The following is a 22,073-nucleotide window of genomic DNA, read 5'->3' as shown; positions in this document are numbered from 1 at the left end:
AGACTTCCTCATTTACAGGAAGCTTTTCACTTACTTAGATATATAAAACAGGATCCTACATTGGGAGTTTATTTGTCAAGAAATTCTGATTGTACCATGAGAGCATACTGTGATTCAGATTGGGCTACATGTCCAGATTCCAGAAGGTCTGTAAGTGGTTACTTGGTATTACTTGGAGACAGCCCTATTAGTTGGAAGTCTAAGAAGCAAGAAACAATTTCATTATCATCTGCAGAAGCTGAATACAGATCACTTAGGAAAGTGGTAGGTGAATTGGTTTGGTTACATAGACTGATCATTGAGTTAACTATTCCTCATCCTTCTCCTATTGCTGTGTACTGTGATAGTCAAGCTGCCATTCACATAGCACATAATCCTGTTTTCCATGAAAGAACCAAACACATTGAAGTGGATTGCCATTTTGTACGAGATAAGCTGCAGGAGGGGCTCATCTCGATTCAACATGTGCCTACAAGTGAACAATTGGCAGACATTTTTACTAAGTCTCTCAATGGTATCAAACATGCTGCAATCTTGAACAAGTTGGCTGTAAGATCATTACCACCAACTTGAGGAGGGGTATTGAGAATTACAACTAATCTCACTTATCTATGTTAACAGTAGTTTAATAGTGTGTTAATAATTCTGTTAGTTAGTTACATTAGTTAGTTACTTAGTTAGTTACATTTTTGATTCCTTTCTAGAAAGTTCTTAGTCACATGTATATAGTGTATTGTTGAGGAATGAAAGATTAGTTTAGCTTGGCTGAATTCATAAACACTCTCTTCTTCTCTTCTTCTCATTCTCGTTGATCACCATTAATGGCTAGCTATCCATAGGAAGCTGCATTGCAGATTTTACTCACTAATGCAGTGAGTTCTGTTAAAAACTAGAATTTATAGTTTGACTAACGTTTTGCAACAGTTAAACAACGTCAAAAGAACGAAAAGTAAACATCAATCAACACGAATAGTATATTGAAGTTTTACCCATCCTTAAGAACTTTTCACCATTCCGCTCAACTATCCTAGAAAGAAGTTTAGTGACTTATATAATAATAATAAGGGACTTATATAATAATAAGGGAAAAGGCTCAAATATACTATTAAACTTTCAGAAAAGGCTTATTTATGTCATCAATTAAAATTTTGACTTATTTATGTCATTATCGTTAAAGTAAAGGCTCATTCATGCCATTATTTTTTAACAATGGTTTGGCAAAACCATTTTGATACGTGGCCAATTATAATTCGCCACGTCATCAATTTTTTTAATAAAAATATAAAAATTTTGAATAAAAATTGAATTAATTTTTTTTGATTTTTTTAATTAAAAAATTGATGACGTGGTCAATTATAATTCGGCCACGTCATCAATTTTTTAAATAAAAAAATTTAATTCAATTTTTTCTAGAATTTATGAATTTTTTAATTAAAAAAATTGATGACGTGACCGAATTACAATTGGCCACGTGTGGAAAATGGTTTTGCAAAATCAGTGTTAAAAAATAATGACGTGAATGAGCCTTTACTTGAACAGTAATGGCATAAATGAGCCAAATTTTTAACGGATGACATGAATGAGTCTTTTATGGAAGTTCGATGGCATATTTGAGTCTTTTTCCCTATTTAAAGTTATTTTAACACTTACTGAAATAAAAAATAGATGTAAAAATAGATTTGACCAACTTTTAAATCAATCCAAACACCCTCTTATTAGACCCGTTTGAATTAACTTTTAAAAACAGTTTTTAAGTCAAAAATAAAAAGTCAAATTTAAATAATTTTTAAGTCATTAAATTATTTTAAGTTTGTAACTTATTTTAAAGTTATTTTTGACTTATTTTAAGTTATTTTTATTATATATGCAAATACTTGAAGAACCACACAAATATCAAATAATTATTGCACATCACAACTTTTTTTTTAAAAAAAAAATCTTAAAAACATGTCAAATAAAAAAATATCATATAAAATAAAACAACGAGAGTACTATTTTTTAACAATAATAATACTACTTTTTGAAGGTCAAAATACGTCTAAGAAATCAACTTTTTCCCGTAAGTATTAAAATCATTTTCTCTATTTTGATAAATATTGTAACAAAAAAAGTTTCCATAACCAAACATTAAAAAATAATTTTCTATAAAGAAAAATATACATTTCTAAAAATAATTATTACTCCTCTATTTCGATTTATGTGATTTATTCTTCTTTTTAGTCAGCCCAAAAAAGAATGACAAATTTTTATAATAAGTAATAATTTAATTAAAAATATCTATTTTATCTTTAATAAAATGATTTACAGGCATATAAATTTCTATTATTTATTTTGAACCACACATTTTAAAAATTTTCATTTTTTTATAAATTTCGTTCCGAATCAAACTAGCTCACATAAAATAAAACGAAAAGAATATCAATCACATTGAACAAATGACGATATAAATCATCGATTTCCCGCTCATTTAGAAGTCTTGGATCCAACTTTACCTACTTCAACAAACGTTCCATTGACGACCACAAAATGAGTTGTTCCATGACACTGACCTTATAAGTGGCCCAAGCACCCCAGAACAAGATTAATTAGACGAAACACACCATAAAAAGACACAAGTGGACCACTCAATTATTCTAATTACTACTTTATTATTATTATTATTTGTTTTGGGAGTCTCAATCAAGATAATAAAATCCGGCTCAAATCACGTTAAATGTAACTATGATAGCCTAGCTCCTCATAATTTCTTGATTTAAGATTCAAATAATGATGCTTTAACAAACTAAATACATTTCTGAAAATCTTTATATCTATCAGTGTGATAGATAGAAAGATTTAGTAAAAAAAATTATATTCGTAATTTAAATATATGACAATTGACATGCCGCTTGCATAAAAGGTATATGAACTTGATATAAATATCTGATCATCTTTTATGTGTGAAATGAACTAAAAAAGAAATACATTGCTTAAGCTAATAAATTAATCAATTTTCTACTAAACGTATAAAATATTGACTATAATTTTCCATTTTCAATATACTAGAATTTGGTTTATTATTTATTATAATTAGCTGGTAAACAGCTAACCCCCCCTCACTTTTATTTTAGGAAAAACAATATATTATGCCCAAAATAATAGATAACCAACCATATTAAGTTATTCTCATTCCTATCATATGCCCACCTATCACGCCATTTCCAACTTCAAATTACTCATTCACTCTTTGGAATTTTTTCAATATCCTTTTCTTTTTTTGGTGTAAAGTTGACTAATTAATTAAAAAATTGTATAAATAAACCTAAAAATATGACACTAGGGACAGTGGATAAGTCGACAAGAAAACATGCATCAACCTGAGGGATTGGATTGGAAAGCATATTACATTTTTATTATTTCACAATAAAGAAAAGAACATGATAAAATATAAAATATGGGTTACAACGTAAGGATAAAATTGTTTAGCGTCAATCGATTAATAATAATAGGTTAATTATTATTAAATATTTTTTTTTTACAGTAACTAATATTTTTTATAAATATCTCTAAAGTTTATAGCGATATTGAACGCAATATCATTTAACTTATATCAATAAAAATTTTAACATTCTTTATTAATATGTATATTCATTATCATTAAAAATTATTTTTATTTTAGTGGCTCATTTATAGTTGGGTCTAGCTTTAATTTCCTTATTGTCACAAAGTGAATTATATCTTTCACTCATATTTGATGAAAAAGATAAAAGTGGGCAATAGATGTATCGAAAGATTGGGATGATTTGATGAAAATATTGTTCGTCGACACCAAGCCTTATAGGACTCTTCTGTCAAATATGTTTCCTCCGGAAAATATGTAGCTCGTGTTTAATGTTTGATTATAAATTTTGAATGAAATTATGAAAAATGATATTACAATATTTATATGAATATAAAATTTGATAAAATGTTGTCACTCATAAAAGTTCTATTTCTTTTCAAGTAAAATGCATATTCAAGTACAATTTCAAGTTCCAAAATTCATTACTTCAAAAACTCAAATTATCTAAGTTTTAACTTCAAAATCTATGATCAAATGAAACAACTTCTGAACCTGAGAAATCCTCACTACCAATAACTTTTACATTCTAATGATTTTAATTTCTACACAAAAATTTGTTGCGTTTGAAATTACTCGATATATATAAAATTCATGTGAAATTAGATCTTAGGCCTAACTCACATCTCAAAAACTAGTTGAAAGGGAGGAGAATTGCCCAAGCCTTATAAGAAGTTCATTCATCTCATTAGTCACCGATATAAGACTTTTATCATTCTTTAACAATACATAATGATGAACGCCCACGGCATAAGCCAAAGACTTGGTCCAGTAGTATAATGAGTTCATAGTTTCGCCAAATCTCCTTGGCTCTGCGGGCGTGTCTTAATACTGCCTATTCTTTTTCCTAGCCTCAGTTTCATTGTTTTCATACTCAATGGGGCCACAGAAAAAAAAAATTGTAATATGATTTTTTAACTTCTTATGTTTTATTGTTCTTGTTGATATAGAATTTTTATTTTATCTAGTTATCTATATTTGATTTCGTCCGCTTGTATTTGACCACCCCTTCAGTGACAATTTTGCCTCCACTATTTTCAATACACACGCCAACAAACAGTAGAGCGACTGTGAATCAATAGTGCTTGTTGACCCCCAAAGAATAAAGATAGTCCACTTTTATAATGATAAGAGTGTAATTGATCCTAACTATTATCCAAAAATGCATTCACAATCTGACGATAACGGAATATTATTAAATATGAATGCGTGTTAGTTAAAGTATCAATACTTTGTTGAAAAAAATGATCAAATAAATATAAAAATTAAAGTATTAGTAAATATAAATTAAATAAAAGTGTAACATAGTTAAAGTATTGTCAAAACAAGTATTAAATTAAAATTATAATAAATATAATTTAAGCAAATATGTAATGTAGTTCAATATACAATTTGAAGTGGAAGGGGAAATTGAAGTTCACAAGATGAGCGCAAAACGAGCGTGTTTTTGAGTTTCGTGTGGGGTGGGTGGGACCACATTGAGTGGGCCCTTTAAAAGATTTGGCTAAAAAATGTGAACGTTGGGTTTTCTATTATTCATTGCTGATCCATTTGTTTCTACTTAACTTGTTGTCACCGGCAATAACCGGTTGCTTTTGTGATCATTGCCACGTAAGCATATCAATATTTAATGGTAAATTCTTTTGTCCAACTCTTAAAATCTTTGTATTGATCATTTTATGTTCATATCATTCTAGCCTACCAAAAATAAATAAAAATGGTCAACTCCATGTTTTCTAACTTTCGTGAAGGTAAATTGCGTTTGAGATTATTTTTGGTACATAATAAATATAATTTTTATTTTAAGTATAAAATAAAATACTAAACACTTTTTTATTCTTATATATTTTTTTCATAACTACACAAAAAAAAATGTATTCGAGAAAATCATATAATCAAAATTTGTAACGGCTATATAAATCCATCAATAAATTCTTGTGACTTGTGAATGCAAGCTAAATCTTTGAAAATTATGTTTTATAATAAATGATTTTATTTACTTATATTCTTTTTAAATAAGTTTAGGTGAAAAGAACACAAGTAAAATTTAACTTTAGTCAAAGAAACCATTTTTCTTTACTACTCATTCATCCTTCCTCGTTTCTCTTTTCTGGTTTTACCAAATTTTTAAAATTAACTTATTAATTTATTTATTTTTTTGATGAAATGAGTAACAATTTAATATTTGATAAGCTTTATTAAAAAAATTTCTAAATTTATTTTTCTCAAAACTATTAATGAAGAACTAGTACATTTCTGAGTTTCCGAAAAGACTGTTTTTGTTACTTCAAAAAGATACTTTAATTTTCTCAATAAGTAAATAAATTAAATTAACAGTCTACTTTATTAAAAATAAAATAAAATAAAATAGCCGGAAATCTTGGTGAAAGAGGCTAAAATTTCTCATTTCATTTTAAAAGGAAAAAGAAAATGAAAAAACCCTACAAACAGAAAAACAAAAAAGACAAAAGAGGTTTTAAAAAGACTCTGTTGCTTCTTTCCTCTCTGCTTCTCTCTTCACACTATTATCACTCTCATGTAAAGTCTGTTTTCACATAAAACAAATCTCTCGCTCTGTAAAATTTTACCATTGAGTCATCAATGGCTTCTTCTTCTCTACTTGTGCATCGTCTCTGTTGCATTGCTCTGTTTTTCACACTCTGCTTTGCCGCTGACCCTTTTGCTAATTTTGAATTGGAGTACTCTTATATCACCGCTTCTCCTCTTGGCGTTCCCCAACAGGTTAACCCAACTTTCATTTGAATCAACCAATCCATTTTTTTTAAATTTTTTGTTTGCTCTGCAACAATTTTTTTACGGAAGAATCATTTTCTCCGTCCCGAGAAGTTTCCCAATTTCAGCAAACGAATCGTTTTTTTTTTTTTGAAATCTTGGACTGTTGGGTTTCAACGTATGATGTTCTCTTTCTTTTTTCGTTTTCCTGTTTGGGGTGAAACAACAGTTTGGTTTTAAGTTTTGAGTCTGATTCAACTGTGGGGTTTTCTGGAGCTGTTCTTGATTTTAATGTTATGTTTATGTTTTAGTAGATGACAAAGATTAGTATCTATCGTGATAAATGTCGATTTCAATTTTTTCTGATACTTTTTAAAGATTTTTTTCTTTATACAGTAGTAGTATCATTTTCTGGGTAAAAGTTGGAAGGGACCACTATTTTGCCTAAAGTTATGATAATTCTGTTTTTGGTAAATTCTACAGTGTGGTGAGATCAAAATGCTTGAGTTATTTTAATTTGTTTGATCGGGATTCATATTAAAATTACTTTATGGCTCTATTCAATTTTTCTAGCATAGTTTCTAATTTAGTTATGTGATTATGAATTGGATGTGGATTTTCAGTGTTGGTTAATATGCCATGATATGTTATGCAATTGCAGGTTGTAGCTGTGAATGGGAAATTTCCAGGTCCCATCCTTAATGTTACAACTAATTATAATGTTGTGGTGGATGTGAAGAACAAATTGGATGAAGAACTTCTTGTCACTTGGTAAGTTTCAATTGTGTGATATTAAATGCTCTCTCCTTCAGTTTTTGATTTTTCTTTGAATTGTGGCAGGTCTGGAATTCAGATGCGACGCACTTCCTGGCAAGATGGTGTTCTTGGTACAAATTGCCCCATCCCTACGGGTGGATCGAACTTCACTTACCAGTTTCAAGTAAAGGATCAGATTGGTAGCTTTTTCTATGCTCCTTCCATCAACATGCAGAGGGCAGCTGGTGGTTTTGGTTCTTTTATTGTTACGAACCGTAATATTATCCCTATTCCCTTTAGTCCTCCTGATGGAGATATTGTGATAATTATTGGCGATTGGTACACCCGGAGCCATAAGGTTAGTATCTCTTCCTGTCTTTGCTTACTCTTTCATGCAGTATTGTGTATGAATTTTCTAGTACCAACTCTGGTATATTTTCAAATTGTAGTCTCTGAGGAAGGACCTTGATGATGGGAAGCAATTGGGGATGCCAGATGGAGTACTTATTAATGGCAAAGGCCCATACAGATACAACACGACGCTTGTACCTGATGGGATTGACCATGAAACCATAAATGTTGATCCAGGTCAAGCTCTTCAAAACTTGCTAACTAAGTCTCAACTTGATATACTTGATTGGTTGTCCTTCTCCCGAGTGGTTTGATAGAAAATAGTCTGCTTATTTATGATGTTCTTCACATTGATCTGTCCGCTTGGAATTGCTGTCTTTTGCCTATGCATTCTTGAGTAAGATGTGCGATGGAGTACTAATCTGTATATCGACATTCATGCTTTATCAAGCTTGTAGAAAATTGAAGAGCATTTCATGGTTCATTAACATTGCAAAATAGCACATATGTAAAACCTGTTAGATTAAAAATTGGCCTTGTTGTTTTCAATTAACAGCTTATTTGAAAGCAAGTCATGTGAATCTTAACCCCCTCTCCATCTAATTATATATTGTGCTGCAGGTAAAACCTATCGAGTTCGGGTGCACAATGTTGGAGTCTCCACTTGTTTGAATTTTAGGATTCAAAATCATAATTTACTCTTGGTGGAGACGGAGGGATATTACACTTCACAGCAAAATTATACTAGTGTAGATATTCATGTTGGGCAGTCGTACACATTTTTGGTTACCATGGATCAGAATGCAAGTAGTGATTACTACATTGTGGCGAGTTCTAGGTTTGTAAATCAAACAATCTGGCAAAAAGTAACTGGTGTTGGTATTTTGCATTATTCCAACTCCAATGGAAAGGCAGCTGGACCCCTTCCAGACCCTCCAAATGATGTATATGACACATCGTATGCGCTGAATCAGGCCATGTCCATAAGGTTCTTTTACTGGTTCCTTTTTATTCCTCTTCATTTCATTGTTTCATTCAATGGCTTGGACAAATACTTCCTTATAAATTTGGAAACTAGATTATTGAAACTAAAAAATGAATAACCATGACAAAGAAGAAATTAGGAGAACCTAATTTGTGGGCTTTACTTAGTTGGGACACCATATATGTTTTCATTAAATTTTTTACGGTCACAATGTCGTTTATTTGACAATACTCCTTGAGGCATCTCAAGCAATACAAATTGGTTTACTTCTTAATGACTAACTTTTCTGTTTCATGCCATTGAATAATCTGATGCAATATCTGCAGGCAAAATGTTTCTGCAAGTGGAGCTCGACCGAATCCTCAAGGATCTTTCCACTATGGTCAAATTAATGTCACAGATTTTTATTTGCTAAAGAGTGTGCCACCAGTGTCAATTGATGGAAAGCTTCGAGCTACCTTTAATGGGATTTCATTCAAAAATCCTGCTACTCCAATTAGGCTTGCTGATCTGTACTATGTGAAGGGTGATTACAAGCTTGATTTCCCAACTAAGCCAATGAACAGACCACCCAAGGTGGACACGTCCATTATCAATGCCACATACAAGGGATTTATAGAAATCGTATTGCAGAACAATGACACTGTAGTCCAGAGCTTTCACATGGATGGTTACTCATTCTTTGTTGTTGGGTATAGCTTCTGCTTAAAAAATGTCATTCTAGATGTATGTAGTTTCCTACCAAGTGAATTTTAATGCAACTTTTTGCCTATTTGCTTCAGGATGGGCTTTGGAGAGTGGACAGAGAGCAACAGGGGATCTTATAATAGATGGGATGCAATTTCCCGGTCTACGACTCAGGTTTGTTTTATACAGCCGTCTTATCTTGTATAGTTTTGAAGAATTCGAAGCTCCCTGTATCAAGGTAGGATATATATTTTACCTGTACCTGTTTGTTTAGGTTTTTCCTGGAGGATGGACAGCAGTTTTGGTATCTCTCGACAATGTAGGGGTGTGGAACCTCAGAGCAGAAAACCTGGACAGGTGGTACTTAGGGCAGGAAACGTATATGAGAATTATCAATCCTGAAGATCATAGCAACAAAACAGAAATGCAAAAGCCTGACAATGCTCTGTACTGTGGTGCCCTTGCTTATATGCAAAAGTATGATTTCATCTCTTTGCTTCTGTTACACATAGTTTTGGTTTTTACTCTTAACGCATCCCTAAATTGATCGTACATGTATTTCAGGAAACAGAAAGTATCTTCAGCGACAACCCTATTTGGAAGCTCGGGGTTACATTTTACATCGTTGTTGGTACTCTCTACTGTCATCAGTCTTGTATCCTAGTGTACCACTTCAGCTGGTGATAATATTTGGGAATTCACTTTCTTGTAGGATGATGAGCTGATAGGATTAATGTTTCTTATTCTTTTACTTTGAGAAAGTTCATTAACAATAGTTTGCACAGTGTCCCGTCTATTTCATTTGTTCCCGAAAAAAAAAATTGTGAAGTATGAGAAGACAACTTACTGACGGTATACAACTTTCATCCAGTTCTAGTTTCTTCAATCTGTTGATATAGATTTCCTTGCCATTCTTCTGTCATTTTGTGCCTCTTGCTACCATTAGGTTACATTAACATGCAGAGTTTTGATCATTGTATGATTTCTTCTGTGGAACAATGAAGTCCTGAACCAACTAGAAACAGGAGTTAGAAGGTGTAAGGCCCCCCTTATCATATTCTAGGTATCTATATGATGGAAGTAACCACTTTTTAAAACGGAAAATGGCCTAAAATATCCTTTAAGTATTGAAAATGGTACAAAATTATCCTCCATCCACCTATTGGCTCCAAAATGCCCTTTTCGTCTATCTCTTGGCTCCATAATACCCTTATCATTCATCTTTGGATTCAAAATTGACCACTTATTTAATTTTTTTAAAATTAAACTCTTTAAATATTTTTTAAAATACTTGGCGTTCAACTATTGGTTATAGTTTAGTTTATTAATATAATTCATAAACGAACCCACTTCTCACTCATTACTAACTAAACCCCACCCAATTAATAATCCAATTATAATATCAAAATTGCCATAAACACTACTAAAACACGATGAAATTATAGAATCCTGAAAAATGACATCCAAAATTATTCGAGTTCGAATCGAAACCCCAATAAAATTTAGGTTGAGCCGCTTATTTAGGAGGACACTTTCAATAGAATTCTCTTTCAAGACTTAATTAGAAATTTATGATTAAAGGTAAAGAAGTAATACATCCCGAATTAATTCATGCACTTTTTTTAATATAATTTTATAAATATTTATGATTTGTTTTAAAACCTTTAATATATTATTTTGAAAAACATCACATAATTGAGACGTAAGAATAATTAAGATGAACATAGTCAGACTTTTAAGTTTATCGGTAATTTTTATTTAGAAACTTGAATGTATGATAATATAATTCTATAGAAATTTTTACCTCAAATTTTTAAAAACACTCAATTGGCAGTAGTTTTTCTGTTGTTGTATTAATAATGTGACGGGTTTATTAATTAAGAGGGGTTTAATTAGTTTTGGGTGGTAGTAGATTGATTTATAAATTACACTAATAAGTTAAATTATAACAAATAGTTTAGCGCCACGTATTTAAAAGAATATTTAAATAGTTTAAATTTAAAACCGTTAAATAAATGATCAATTTTGAATTAAAAGGTGGATGACAAGAGTATTTTGGAGTCAATAGGTGAATGGAAAGGGTATTTTGGAGCCAATAGGTGGGTGGAAGGTAATTTTATACTATTTTGAATACTTTGAGGGTATTTCAGGTATTTTTTCATTTTTTAAAACCTCCTATCAAATATTAGCCATTATTTTAAAAGCTACCTTAACATTTAGCCACTATCTAGACAGGAAAAGTTTTTTTAATGAAAATAGTACCGTTGGAAGTCGAATGATTAACAAGTGGAACCCAAGGAAACCTCATTGTGGTATAAAATCAAGAATTCTTGGATTCCAAACTTTTAAAAATGAGCAATGATTCTTGAGGGTAAATATTTGTTGGAGTTTCAAATCCAAGAAATAATTTATGGTGTTCAAGTTTTTATAAGTTAAAAACCAAGGATATATTCATGCAGTTCAAAGTTCAAAATTTAGGATAAATTCATGGAGTTCGAAACCTCTATAAGATCGAAACTAAGGATAAAATCACAGGATTCAAAGGCTTTATAAGTTCAAAACAAGAGAAGATTCATGAAGCTATGTATTTTAAAAGTTTGAGCAATTTGATCAGAATTTTTTTAGAAGTGGCTCACCGTGTAAAACGAGCAGTTGGGTTGTTTTTTGCTGTTGGGTTCATTCTTGAACGGGTGGAGTTTTTGTGTTGGGCCAGATACCATGTGGACCAACAAATAAAGGAGAAACTATCTTATTAAATAATGGGAATATATATACATACCATATATATTTAAGGAAAAACCACATAAATGTCCATAAAACTCATAATAGATACATGTTTATGCTCCAATTCAAAGTAATTGAAGAAATACCCATTCACTCAAAAAAGTAAATTACAGACCATACCTCTCATTCATTGAAGGCTGATAATTTTTGCTTAACTAATACTAAATCAGTATCATATACTTGGTATCATTAAGATTGATAATTTCGCTGGACTGATGTAAAATCAGTATATATATACTGTATTGGCATAATGTTTCTTGTTTAAAAGTTACTCATTAGCCAATGATACTATAAGACTATATGTATATTGTTGTGGTATCATTAGATTTCTTGTTTTATAAATTACTCATCAATCAATGATATAGTCTTATAGTATCATTAACTAATGAGTAATTTCTAAACAAGAAAGATGTGATACCAATACAGTATCAGCCTTAATGGTACCAATATAGTATATGATACTAATTTAGTATTAATTAAGCGAAATTAATTGTGGGGGGTATATAGTGTAAATATTTAGCGGGGTATGAATTTAAAGGGTATATGTTTTAAATTATTTTCCTTTAAGATTTAATTTCTTAGATACACTCTAATTTGTAATTTACGTATCTTACAATATTTTGGTGACTCCAGATATGTCCAGATACACGTATCTCGGATACTAAGTCAAATTTGGGTGTAATTCAATTTGTTCTAGATATATTGTATCCAAGTGGATTCAAATGTATGTGTGATACATAGCAGATCTCGCTGACCTCCCTCCAATCTCACTTGCCTCTCCCTATTTTTTTCTGTATCTATAGTAGCAAAATTACATGTATCTAAGTGTAAAATATGTAGAAGACTCTATATTAGTTGTAAGGTACATAATATTTTGAAAGTGTAGGTGTAATAGTATATATGGTAGTAGGAGTGGACAAAATTAAACTGGAAACTGCATCAAAATGTAAACCGAGAAAAAAATCCAACTAGTAATTCGATTTGACTTGATTTGGTATTGAAGAAAAAAATTTCGACTATCTTGATTGGTTTCTTTTTAATCTTTAAAAAGTCAACGCAAGACCAAATCAACCCGAGATGTATATATAATTTTTAAAAATTATTTTATACATAAAAGTAACTTACTTTGATATAATTTATAATATTTCTTATACATTTTCATAATTTTTACCTTTTAACATATTATTTCAAGTTTGACTTAGAATTTTGAATAGTCCAGTAAAAGTTATATTTCATAGATAAATATTAGTAATTCTAACAAAGCTCAAATCTAAATCAAATCAATACTATTGCGAACAAAAAAATCAACTCATATACTAAGAATGACAATAATGTTGAATATTTATTCTTTAGTTATATATTGATTTGGACTTATTTTAGCATGATTTATAATTGGGAAAATGCACAATTACCCCCTCAACCTATGCCCGAAATTCAAAAGGCACACTTATACTATACAAAGGTTCTATTACCCCCCTTAACTTATTTTATAATTAATTTTGTACCCCTTTTTGGCTTACGTGGCACTAGCTTGAAAAAAAAGTCAACCAGTGTTGGGTCCACAAGATAGTGACACGTAGGCCAAAAAGGGGTAGCAAATTATTAATAAAATATGTTCAGGGGGGTAATAGGACCTTAGTATAGTATAAGTGCGTCTGTGAGATTTCGGACATAGATTGAGGGGGTACATGTGCATTATCCCTTTATAATTTAAAATTATAATTATTTTCATTTTGACTTATTTATTTGCAATATATGTTTTATATGATATCACTATTATTTCGTCGAATAATTTAGTCTCATCATCCATATCATATTGTGTTATTTTCTTAAGAAACACCTTAGATAATAATATTTTGGTAAGACTAAAGAAATATTTGAAATATAAGTTAATTATATGTTTGTACAAATATTCTACTAGAAAATCTGAGAAGGTCGAGAAATTTGAAAAAATTCGAATTTATTGGTTTAATTTGATTTTATAGATTTAAAAACATGACACCAATAGTTTGGTTTGGTATTTAAAAAATCTGAACCAACTCGGTCCATGTACACCCCTACATGGTAGTAAAGTATGTCTAATTATGTAGTTTTTTCTTAATTCTATCTATAATTTTATATAATTATGTATCTTACCACTAATTAAGAGTTTCTTACCATATGTTGAAAAAGATATATCTATATACATGTAATTTTGCTACCAGGTACACTAAAATAAGGAGAGAGGTGAGCGAGATGGGTAGAGAGACGAGATGAGAGGGAGGCGAACGTGATTTGTTATGTATCTCAGATACATGTGATTGATATAATGTATTTAGAACAATTTACATTTAATTTTGACACTATGTATCTAGAGATACATGTATCTGGACGTATCTGGATGCACCAAAACCTGGTAAGATTCGTAATATAGCAAACTAGAGCATATCTAAGTAATTAGTTACTAAGCTAGTGAGATTTCTGAGGATAAATTGAAGATTCCTTTAAAACGGATTAAAACTTGAATGCGTTGAGATTGATCAATTTAAATTATCTTAAACTCAACCAATGAAATTCTGAGTGATTTGAATGTGTTCAGGGACGATTCATCAATTCTGGAGGCCTTAAAGCCAAACTTTAGAGGGGGATCTTAATATTTATTTATTTAGTTTCAGAAAAAAGAAATATTTTCACATTTATTTTTAAGGATGCAACTATTTAAATTATTTAGGAACTACGTATATCACATTTTCATCAACTTCTTTTAAATTTTTTTTCTTGGGTGTTATTTATCATCTAATTACTCTACTCAATTAGTGACTTATTCATTTGAAGAACAACTCACATATTTTTTAATTCTAAAGATTTTTATTATTTGTTAAACATCTTATATGAATGTCTTCTTTTTGGAATTTATTTCTTCAAGTTTACTCTAAAATTGAAATTATATTTACTAGTTGACATATGTAAATTGAATAAATTTTAATAAAATAACTAAACAAAGAACATATATACTTATAAACTAAGAATGTCAATAATAATAACTTTTCAAGAAAAATTATAAAATATGGCTCTTCAACCCAAGAAAACTGGCTCAAAAATATAAACTGTTGTGTTCCTTTAATATAATGATTGATTGTTGCACTTTTTGAAAAAATTTAAAGTACACACAAAAAAATTAAAAATTAAATGTTGTTCTTTTGTAACTTGTAGACAAGAGTAACTCAATAAGTTTTGCAGAAGAGAGTTCAATATTAAAAATTAAAAAATAAATAAAATAGAGAATAAAAATGATAGGCTCATTTCAACAATCGGTAAACAAGTTCTAATATGTAATTCCCAACTTCCCTGATCACTAGAGGATTAGATGAATGTTGAATTGACTATGAAAATAAAATAAAATAAGAGGATTATATTGATCCTTGAGTAAAGAGCAAAATCAAATTATTAATTAACGTATGATGAAAAAAGGTCTTAGATATAGAGGAGAGCATAATAACAGTCACATGGGAGTTTGTTAATGATGTTACCTTCATTCACACACAAACATAACCCTAATTATGATTCCAAAATGCTCATCATCTTCATCTCATGCCTATACACTTTTCAGACTTATTTGACTTACTTCATTCTTCTTTTCATCCTAGGATACCATTTTAGTATTAAGGAAATTATTCTGTCTCTCCAAATTTATATAATGCACATCAATTCGATTGAAAAAATAAAATAAAAGGGTAATATATACCGTTAGTACATATAATTTTTATGTTATTAGATCATTTTCATATGCGCTAATAAATAATATATCCGATTTTCAAATTTTGAATCTCATATTTTTAAGAATGACTTAAAATATTATTTGAATGTGTCAAAAAATTAAAATTATACTTTTATCTATTTCTTTGTTTGTTCATGAATCATGAGTAGGGAAGACACTCAAATGAGTATGTTTTTTTTTTGTTTCTTTGCTTAAAAAGGAATTTGAATGTCGAAATTATCGGCAGCAGACAAGGGCAATTCCACTCTACTTTTTTCATGCTATTTAATCAAATATTTCTACAATCAATTCTTACTTCAGTTCCCTCCAAATAAAAAAAAATTCTCTTGGTTTAGCAACTTTGGAAGATTTCTAACTAAAGCAATGTTGACAAAAGATTTTTGTAAGTATCATTTATTTACATATTAGTCTCTTATTAATATGGCTAGTCTTAAGTTATGTCAATATTTAATTACTAATTCTAAGCTAATTAATCTCTACTTTGTCCATAAGTAAATAGATAAGTTTCATTGTTTCAGTTTGCACATCTGCATGTCCACATGCTTGAAAAAGACCATCTCAAATGTGTTCATCTTCTTCTTGTTTTTCCATTTTGCTTCTAAATTGCAAGATCACAATTTAAAATGTTACACAACAAATACATTTATAATAAAATTGTAGGTAAATTTCCATGATAAACATGTAATTAAATTATTGTGTAATCCGCTATCACGGCTAAAATTTACTATTCTTGTAAAATAATTAACATGTTATGTAGTGGTGGAGCTATACTGGGTGGTCTGTTGAACACCCTTTATCGAGAAACTATACTTTATATCTAGAAAATCATATTATTCATCACATTTAATCTTAAAAACCTGAAATTCCTAGTTTTGCGGTCGGTATATAATGTAAATGCCTTTTGAGTTTTGTACGTTCTTGTTCAATTTGATATAAAGTTGTGTATGTTTTGAAGGAGAATTTTGAGTCATGATGATGCTATTAATTAAGTTTTGGTAAAAATTTTCTGAGTATTGTAATATTAGATTATTTTCTTTTGTGTGAAGATTGAAGAAGAACAAGAGGCCTTTAAGCAAAGCAATTAATACTAATGAAAGACGGCACTTGGATAGGTCTCACCTCAAAGTTACGTAATACCGTATTTTATTTTTTGCTGATATAATATTTCCCAAAAATGAAAAATAAAAACAAAAAACAAAGACAGATCATCTACTTAAACTATCAGCAATATAGAATATGATTCTTAAATTTGCAAATGCTTTTAATTAGCCATATAAAATGGATTGCTATACGTAGTATTATAAATTGTAGCTTGTTATTTGGAAGTATTTTTGAGTTGGCTTCTAGCAGTTTGAGAATAAGATATATTGTTAATAAAAGGAACCAAGAACATGGTATGGATCTTAAATTAGCATTAATTTAGGAAAAAATTTAGAAAATAAAATCATACTCTAATCCTCCCAATTTATATTTTGCACCACTTGACTTGACTGAGTACGAAACTTAAAAAAGAAAGAACTTGTGGTCAAAAGTTGTCTCAAACGTTTGTGTGATTACAATAAATCATTTCACTAAAAGTAAGATGAGGACTTTAAAGTTGATATCCTCTTTGAAACAGACTAAAAAGAATTTCTTTTGTCAAAACGAACAAAAGGAATAATACAACACTACATAAACATATCAAATAATGTTTTACATAAAGCAAAGCAATAGCTATCGTACCATATACATTATCAATAGCCCTGCATGTATAATTCACCCTATGCTTCCATCGTCAAGCAGTTAATTTATCTTCTCTTAACTAAATTACTAATTCATCAAGCAGTGTTTTTTAGTAGTATTATTATGTGCAATGATATTAAACAAATTAGATATTTAATCAACAAATAAAGAAGTGTACTTTCCTATGATCAGTATTTGTTACTTGGCTTATAACTTCCACAGGTCAATCTGAAAACAAGAAGATGCAGTGGAGTTATTTTCCGTGACTGTTTCTTGTTTGTTCAAATTCGATTCATCGGTAACACCATGTAAGGTGTTTGAGTAATAGTCATTTTCCTCCTCTTGGCTGAGTTGAGAAGCTACAAATTTATGGAGCACTCGCCAATCGGTCACTTGATCAACAACTTGTTCTCGTGTGAGAAGGGAGACAGACTGTTGCAAATTATTGTACACTGAAATTGAGGTGGATGGAACAAGTTTTGGACTTTGTTGTTGGTGGTGATGAGATGGGATTGGGATTTGGTAATTCAAATTATCGATTAATTCCTTCTTGCAAGGGTAATTGTGTTGTGAGACAATATGGTTTGGCATGAATGAAACTTGATCATTATTATTTGGTGACTCCTTCTCACTTTCTTTCCTTGTGCTTGCCATTTTCTTCTTGAAAACTCTACACACCACCCATCCCTCTTCCTGCATGTCTTTTAATTAGTTTATCAACAATCAATATGTAGTTCAAGTGTACAAAGGAAACTAATAGGCCGAACTCATAAATAGATCCCTAAACTTGTCGGATTTCTCCCTTCAGGTATCTTTACTACGTCATTTTCCTATTGAATCATTGAACCACCCATAATTTTTTTCCTATTAAACACTGTTGGCTGACTGATTTTGATCGACTTTTCTATTGTAAATGCCTTCAATTGTGTGCTTATTGTAATGATTTTGATTGAAGGAATGAAGACATATTGTGTGTTAGTCTCATTTGTTTTCTTATGCGTTAAAATGACTTGAAGTAAACACAATTATTCTCAAACAGTTTCACTATTAATTGGACAAATGACATCTGGAACAACATATGTATCTTCTACCAGTACCCCTCACAAAATGTGGTTCCACATCAGTCAATGGTGTTTAAAAGAAAAAAATTGTTGGTGGTTCAATGATTCAATAGGAAAATAGCATAATTAAGATACCTGAGGAAAAAAACCCAACAAGTTTAGAAATCTATTTATATATTTGGCCAAACTAATATATCTTATTAACATGAGGTCATCTAAAAGGTACCAGAATTAATGTAGAATGATAAGGTAGGTGACCTATTAGAACATGTTAATTTATAGTCTGTTTGGATAAACTTTTAGAAAATAAAAAATGGTTATTTTAGGTGTTTGACCAAGTTTTTTGTGGGGTTTAAGGGCTTTCTACTAGTAATAGCAAAAGCTATTTAGAATCTATTTTGAATTGACTTAAAATTGATCAAATTTATTTTAATTTTTTGAAATATTTGACAGTTAAAATAACTTAAAATAAACTTTACAATGACTTAAAAAAGATTAAAAACCAAAAAGAGGACTACTTTTACCTTTTAGGAGTACTTTTTGACTTGAAAACTATTATTGTCCAGCTTATCCAAGCTGGCTCTAAGCTAAACAAAAAAGTTCTACTTCCTCCGTCTCATTTTACGTGATACTTTTCACATTTTAAAATTTAAACAAGTCTATATTTAATTGTAAATTTTTCATAGATTCTTTTAACATTTTGAATTATCAATTATTGTGATTTATAATACTCCTTACGTAGTTTATAAATATATAGATTTCATTTCAAAAAATTTGAAAATTTCATAGGCAAATATCCGGTCAAAGTTAAACTATTTGACTATCAAAAATAAGAAGTGTCACATAAAATGAGACAGAGAGAGTAATTTTTATCCAAAAGCACCTTTGGAATATAGGTCAAACACAAAGTACTATTCTAAAATTCTAATAACAGGTTAAAAAGGTTTTTAAGATTGATTAGTCAAACACAAACTGTTACTCTCCAAATATTAGATTTTTTTCGAAAACCACTTTCCGACAGAATAATAGCAAATTTTAGAAATTGGACGAAAGAAGATATTAGAGTTAGTGAATAACTTGCCTGATGGGCACCATTTGGATCAGTGTGAAGTCGATATTCATGCATAATCCAATCAGATTTTAGACCATGAGGAGCCCTTCCTTTGTAAAAAACCAAGGTCTTCCTCATGCCAATCAAGTCATGATTGGAATATACAGCCTTGTCTCTTCCTGTTGCTTTCCAAAATCCTGCTGTTGTAGCTCTATTGGTTCTTGTGCCACTTGGATATTTTTTATCTTTGTGGCTAAAGAAGTACCATTCATCTTCTTCTTCTCTCCCTATTCTGCATAATTCTATATAAAAACATAGTTTGATAAGTAGTTATTACTACTCATTTTTTTTATTTTTGGAATTTCTGCTCTTTTCATTCACCTTTACTTGTCACATTTCGCTTCAACAAGAGTCAAACGACTGAACTTCAACTAATGTTTTTTCATCATATTAGTATAAGAAGGACTAAGACCTAGTATTCGAACTTCTAAATTTTACTTATATATATGTTAATAGTACCTTGAAGATCCCATGGTTCAATGTTGTAGAGGTTCACCTCTTTAATAACATCTAGGTCAATCCTTGTTGAAGTGATTTTCTTCTTGAGGTAATAATCTACAAGTTCTTCATCAGTTGGATGGAACCGAAAGCCAGGAGGAATATGTGAAAACGAATTCATTCTACATATATATATATATATATCACCTGTATATCCATAACAAATACCACTATTTCAGCAGACTCAAATTTTTTTCTTTTAAAGTTTCTTATTATTTCCCACATCATTATAATTGTCTATGATTATGAACAAAATTATTTGGATTTTGCAACTAAAAAAGTTCATGTAGAACCATTGATCATAATAATATAAATACTTGCCACTAATTAAAACTTTTTTACTGTACTACCCTATTTATAGTATGATTTACCTCATTAATAAAATGTATTATAGAGGTTGAACCAATTAATAAATACATTTCATCAACATGTGAGTGGATCAGGACACCAAAAAGAGGTTTAAAGATCCGATTAATTTCTAGCAAATATTATTCACATCAAACACTATTTTACCTTTTCCAATCTCTCATGTTGCTTAGTGCTTCAACAAACACAAACAAAGAAGACAATGAAGAAAAAAACACATGATAAAACGTAAAAATAACACTGAAAAATAGATAGTTAATTATAAGCACTTAAGTTATATAGTATTATTATTGCAATTTCATGACAGAATTGAAACAAATAATGTTCATTGATCAATGTTTTGATAGTTGACATCGAGTCCATGCCACTCAATTAAGCATAGTTAATTTATAATCTAATCCATGACATGAAATAGTAATTCGCATTTAGGGAGTTTCCGGTCCACATTTAATAAGCAAATTACTGTCCCCTTTCAACATATGTCAAAAAAAAAAAGAATAAAAATGAAATCTTTGTTTCATGCCAATTAATCAAATGGGATTAATTTAAAGGATACTCTAACAAATTAGTACGATTAGTAATTCTTCAACTAAATCCATTTCCAATTACTAGTCTAGTCTCACATGCTTTTAATTAATTAACCAAAGAGAAAATAATACACTTATTAATCAATGTTTACCAACTATCTCTAAACATATTATAATTCCAAAGCATATGATAGTGTTGGAGTAACAATCATCACGACGATTATCAAATAAATCACAAAGAATGAATGTTTTTCGTTACACAAGATTATAATCGCTAAAGTGATTGTTCATTCAACTCTTAAAAATCCCCTCAAACACATCATCTATATTAGAAATTAGAGTATTTGATACTCATACAGACCGATGCAACTTATACTCTATATTTTTAAATTTTGAATTCGCTTCGACTAGTGATGGTCATAAAACTTGTTAAGAAAAGAACAAAAGATGGAGCAAACCTTAATTTCCAAGCGCCTAGATCTGAATAAAGTAGAATTTGAGGGGAGAAGAATAAAGGGTTTATGTGAAAAAGAGTAGTAAAAGAGAAGAGACAAAATAAGACAACAACACTAGTAGAAATAGAAATAGAAAAAGAAAAGGAAATAAAGAGAGTTCAAAGATGAATGCCTCGGGAATTGTGCTGGATCTCCTGCTGGACCAGATCCCCAAAATGGAAAAAAAAGGCCAAGAGAATGGAAGAAGGATGAACAAATATGCTTATATAAAGTCATCCCACCAAACACGCAAATAAAGAGAGAAAAGCCCTAATGATGAAGGATAGTGTAATACTATAGTTAGTCTGACGTGAGATATAAAATATAATAATTTTATGAATAAAATGTAGGATTATTTAAGATATTAAGCCGTTTTGAGATTATTTGTCCCACAATTCATATCTTAGTGATGAAATGAGTTATTCCATATACATAGTGAAATAACTTATTTGGGAATAATTTGTTTCTAACAAAACGACCCCTTAGTAGTTGTTTGGTGTGAAGTTTAAGATAATCATTAGATTATCCTACAATTATATCATATTGATAGAATAAGTTAATCCCATATACATATGGGTAGGGTTGTTCATGGTTATGGTTAAAAAATTAAATCGAATCACAATATGAACCAAACCGATTAAAA

The 22,073-nt window shown here is 30.0% G+C and overlaps 2 protein-coding genes across 2 annotated transcripts; one reads left to right on the top strand and one right to left on the bottom strand.

The window, feature by feature from the left end:
- The first annotated feature begins 6,039 nt into the window (after positions 1-6,039).
- LOC107015493 (monocopper oxidase-like protein SKS1) lies at positions 6,040-9,996 on the top strand. Its single transcript, XM_015215784.2, has 9 exons — positions 6,040-6,340; positions 6,993-7,102; positions 7,172-7,445; positions 7,537-7,675; positions 8,060-8,426; positions 8,750-9,115; positions 9,206-9,284; positions 9,385-9,587; positions 9,675-9,996. Exons 1-9 carry the CDS (start codon positions 6,200-6,202, stop codon positions 9,772-9,774), a joined length of 1,779 nt encoding a protein of 592 aa, XP_015071270.1. The 5' UTR covers positions 6,040-6,199; the 3' UTR covers positions 9,775-9,996.
- Positions 9,997-17,301: 7,305 nt separating this feature from the next.
- On the bottom strand, positions 17,302-21,613 carry LOC107012984 (NAC domain-containing protein 7). Its single transcript, XM_015212964.2, has 4 exons — positions 21,395-21,613; positions 20,005-20,190; positions 19,516-19,787; positions 17,302-18,066 (listed from the first exon to the last, which is right to left on the bottom strand). Exons 2-4 carry the CDS (start codon positions 20,162-20,164, stop codon positions 17,581-17,583), a joined length of 918 nt encoding a protein of 305 aa, XP_015068450.1. The 5' UTR covers positions 20,165-20,190; positions 21,395-21,613; the 3' UTR covers positions 17,302-17,580.
- Between the last annotated feature and the right edge of the window lie 460 nt (positions 21,614-22,073).

This window comes from Solanum pennellii, chromosome 3, assembly GCF_001406875.1.
Source record: "Solanum pennellii chromosome 3, SPENNV200".
NCBI classification, from domain to species: Eukaryota; Viridiplantae; Streptophyta; class Magnoliopsida; order Solanales; family Solanaceae; genus Solanum; species Solanum pennellii.
Note: the sequence above shows the minus strand (reverse complement) of the source record. Positions and strands in the feature narration are given on the sequence as shown.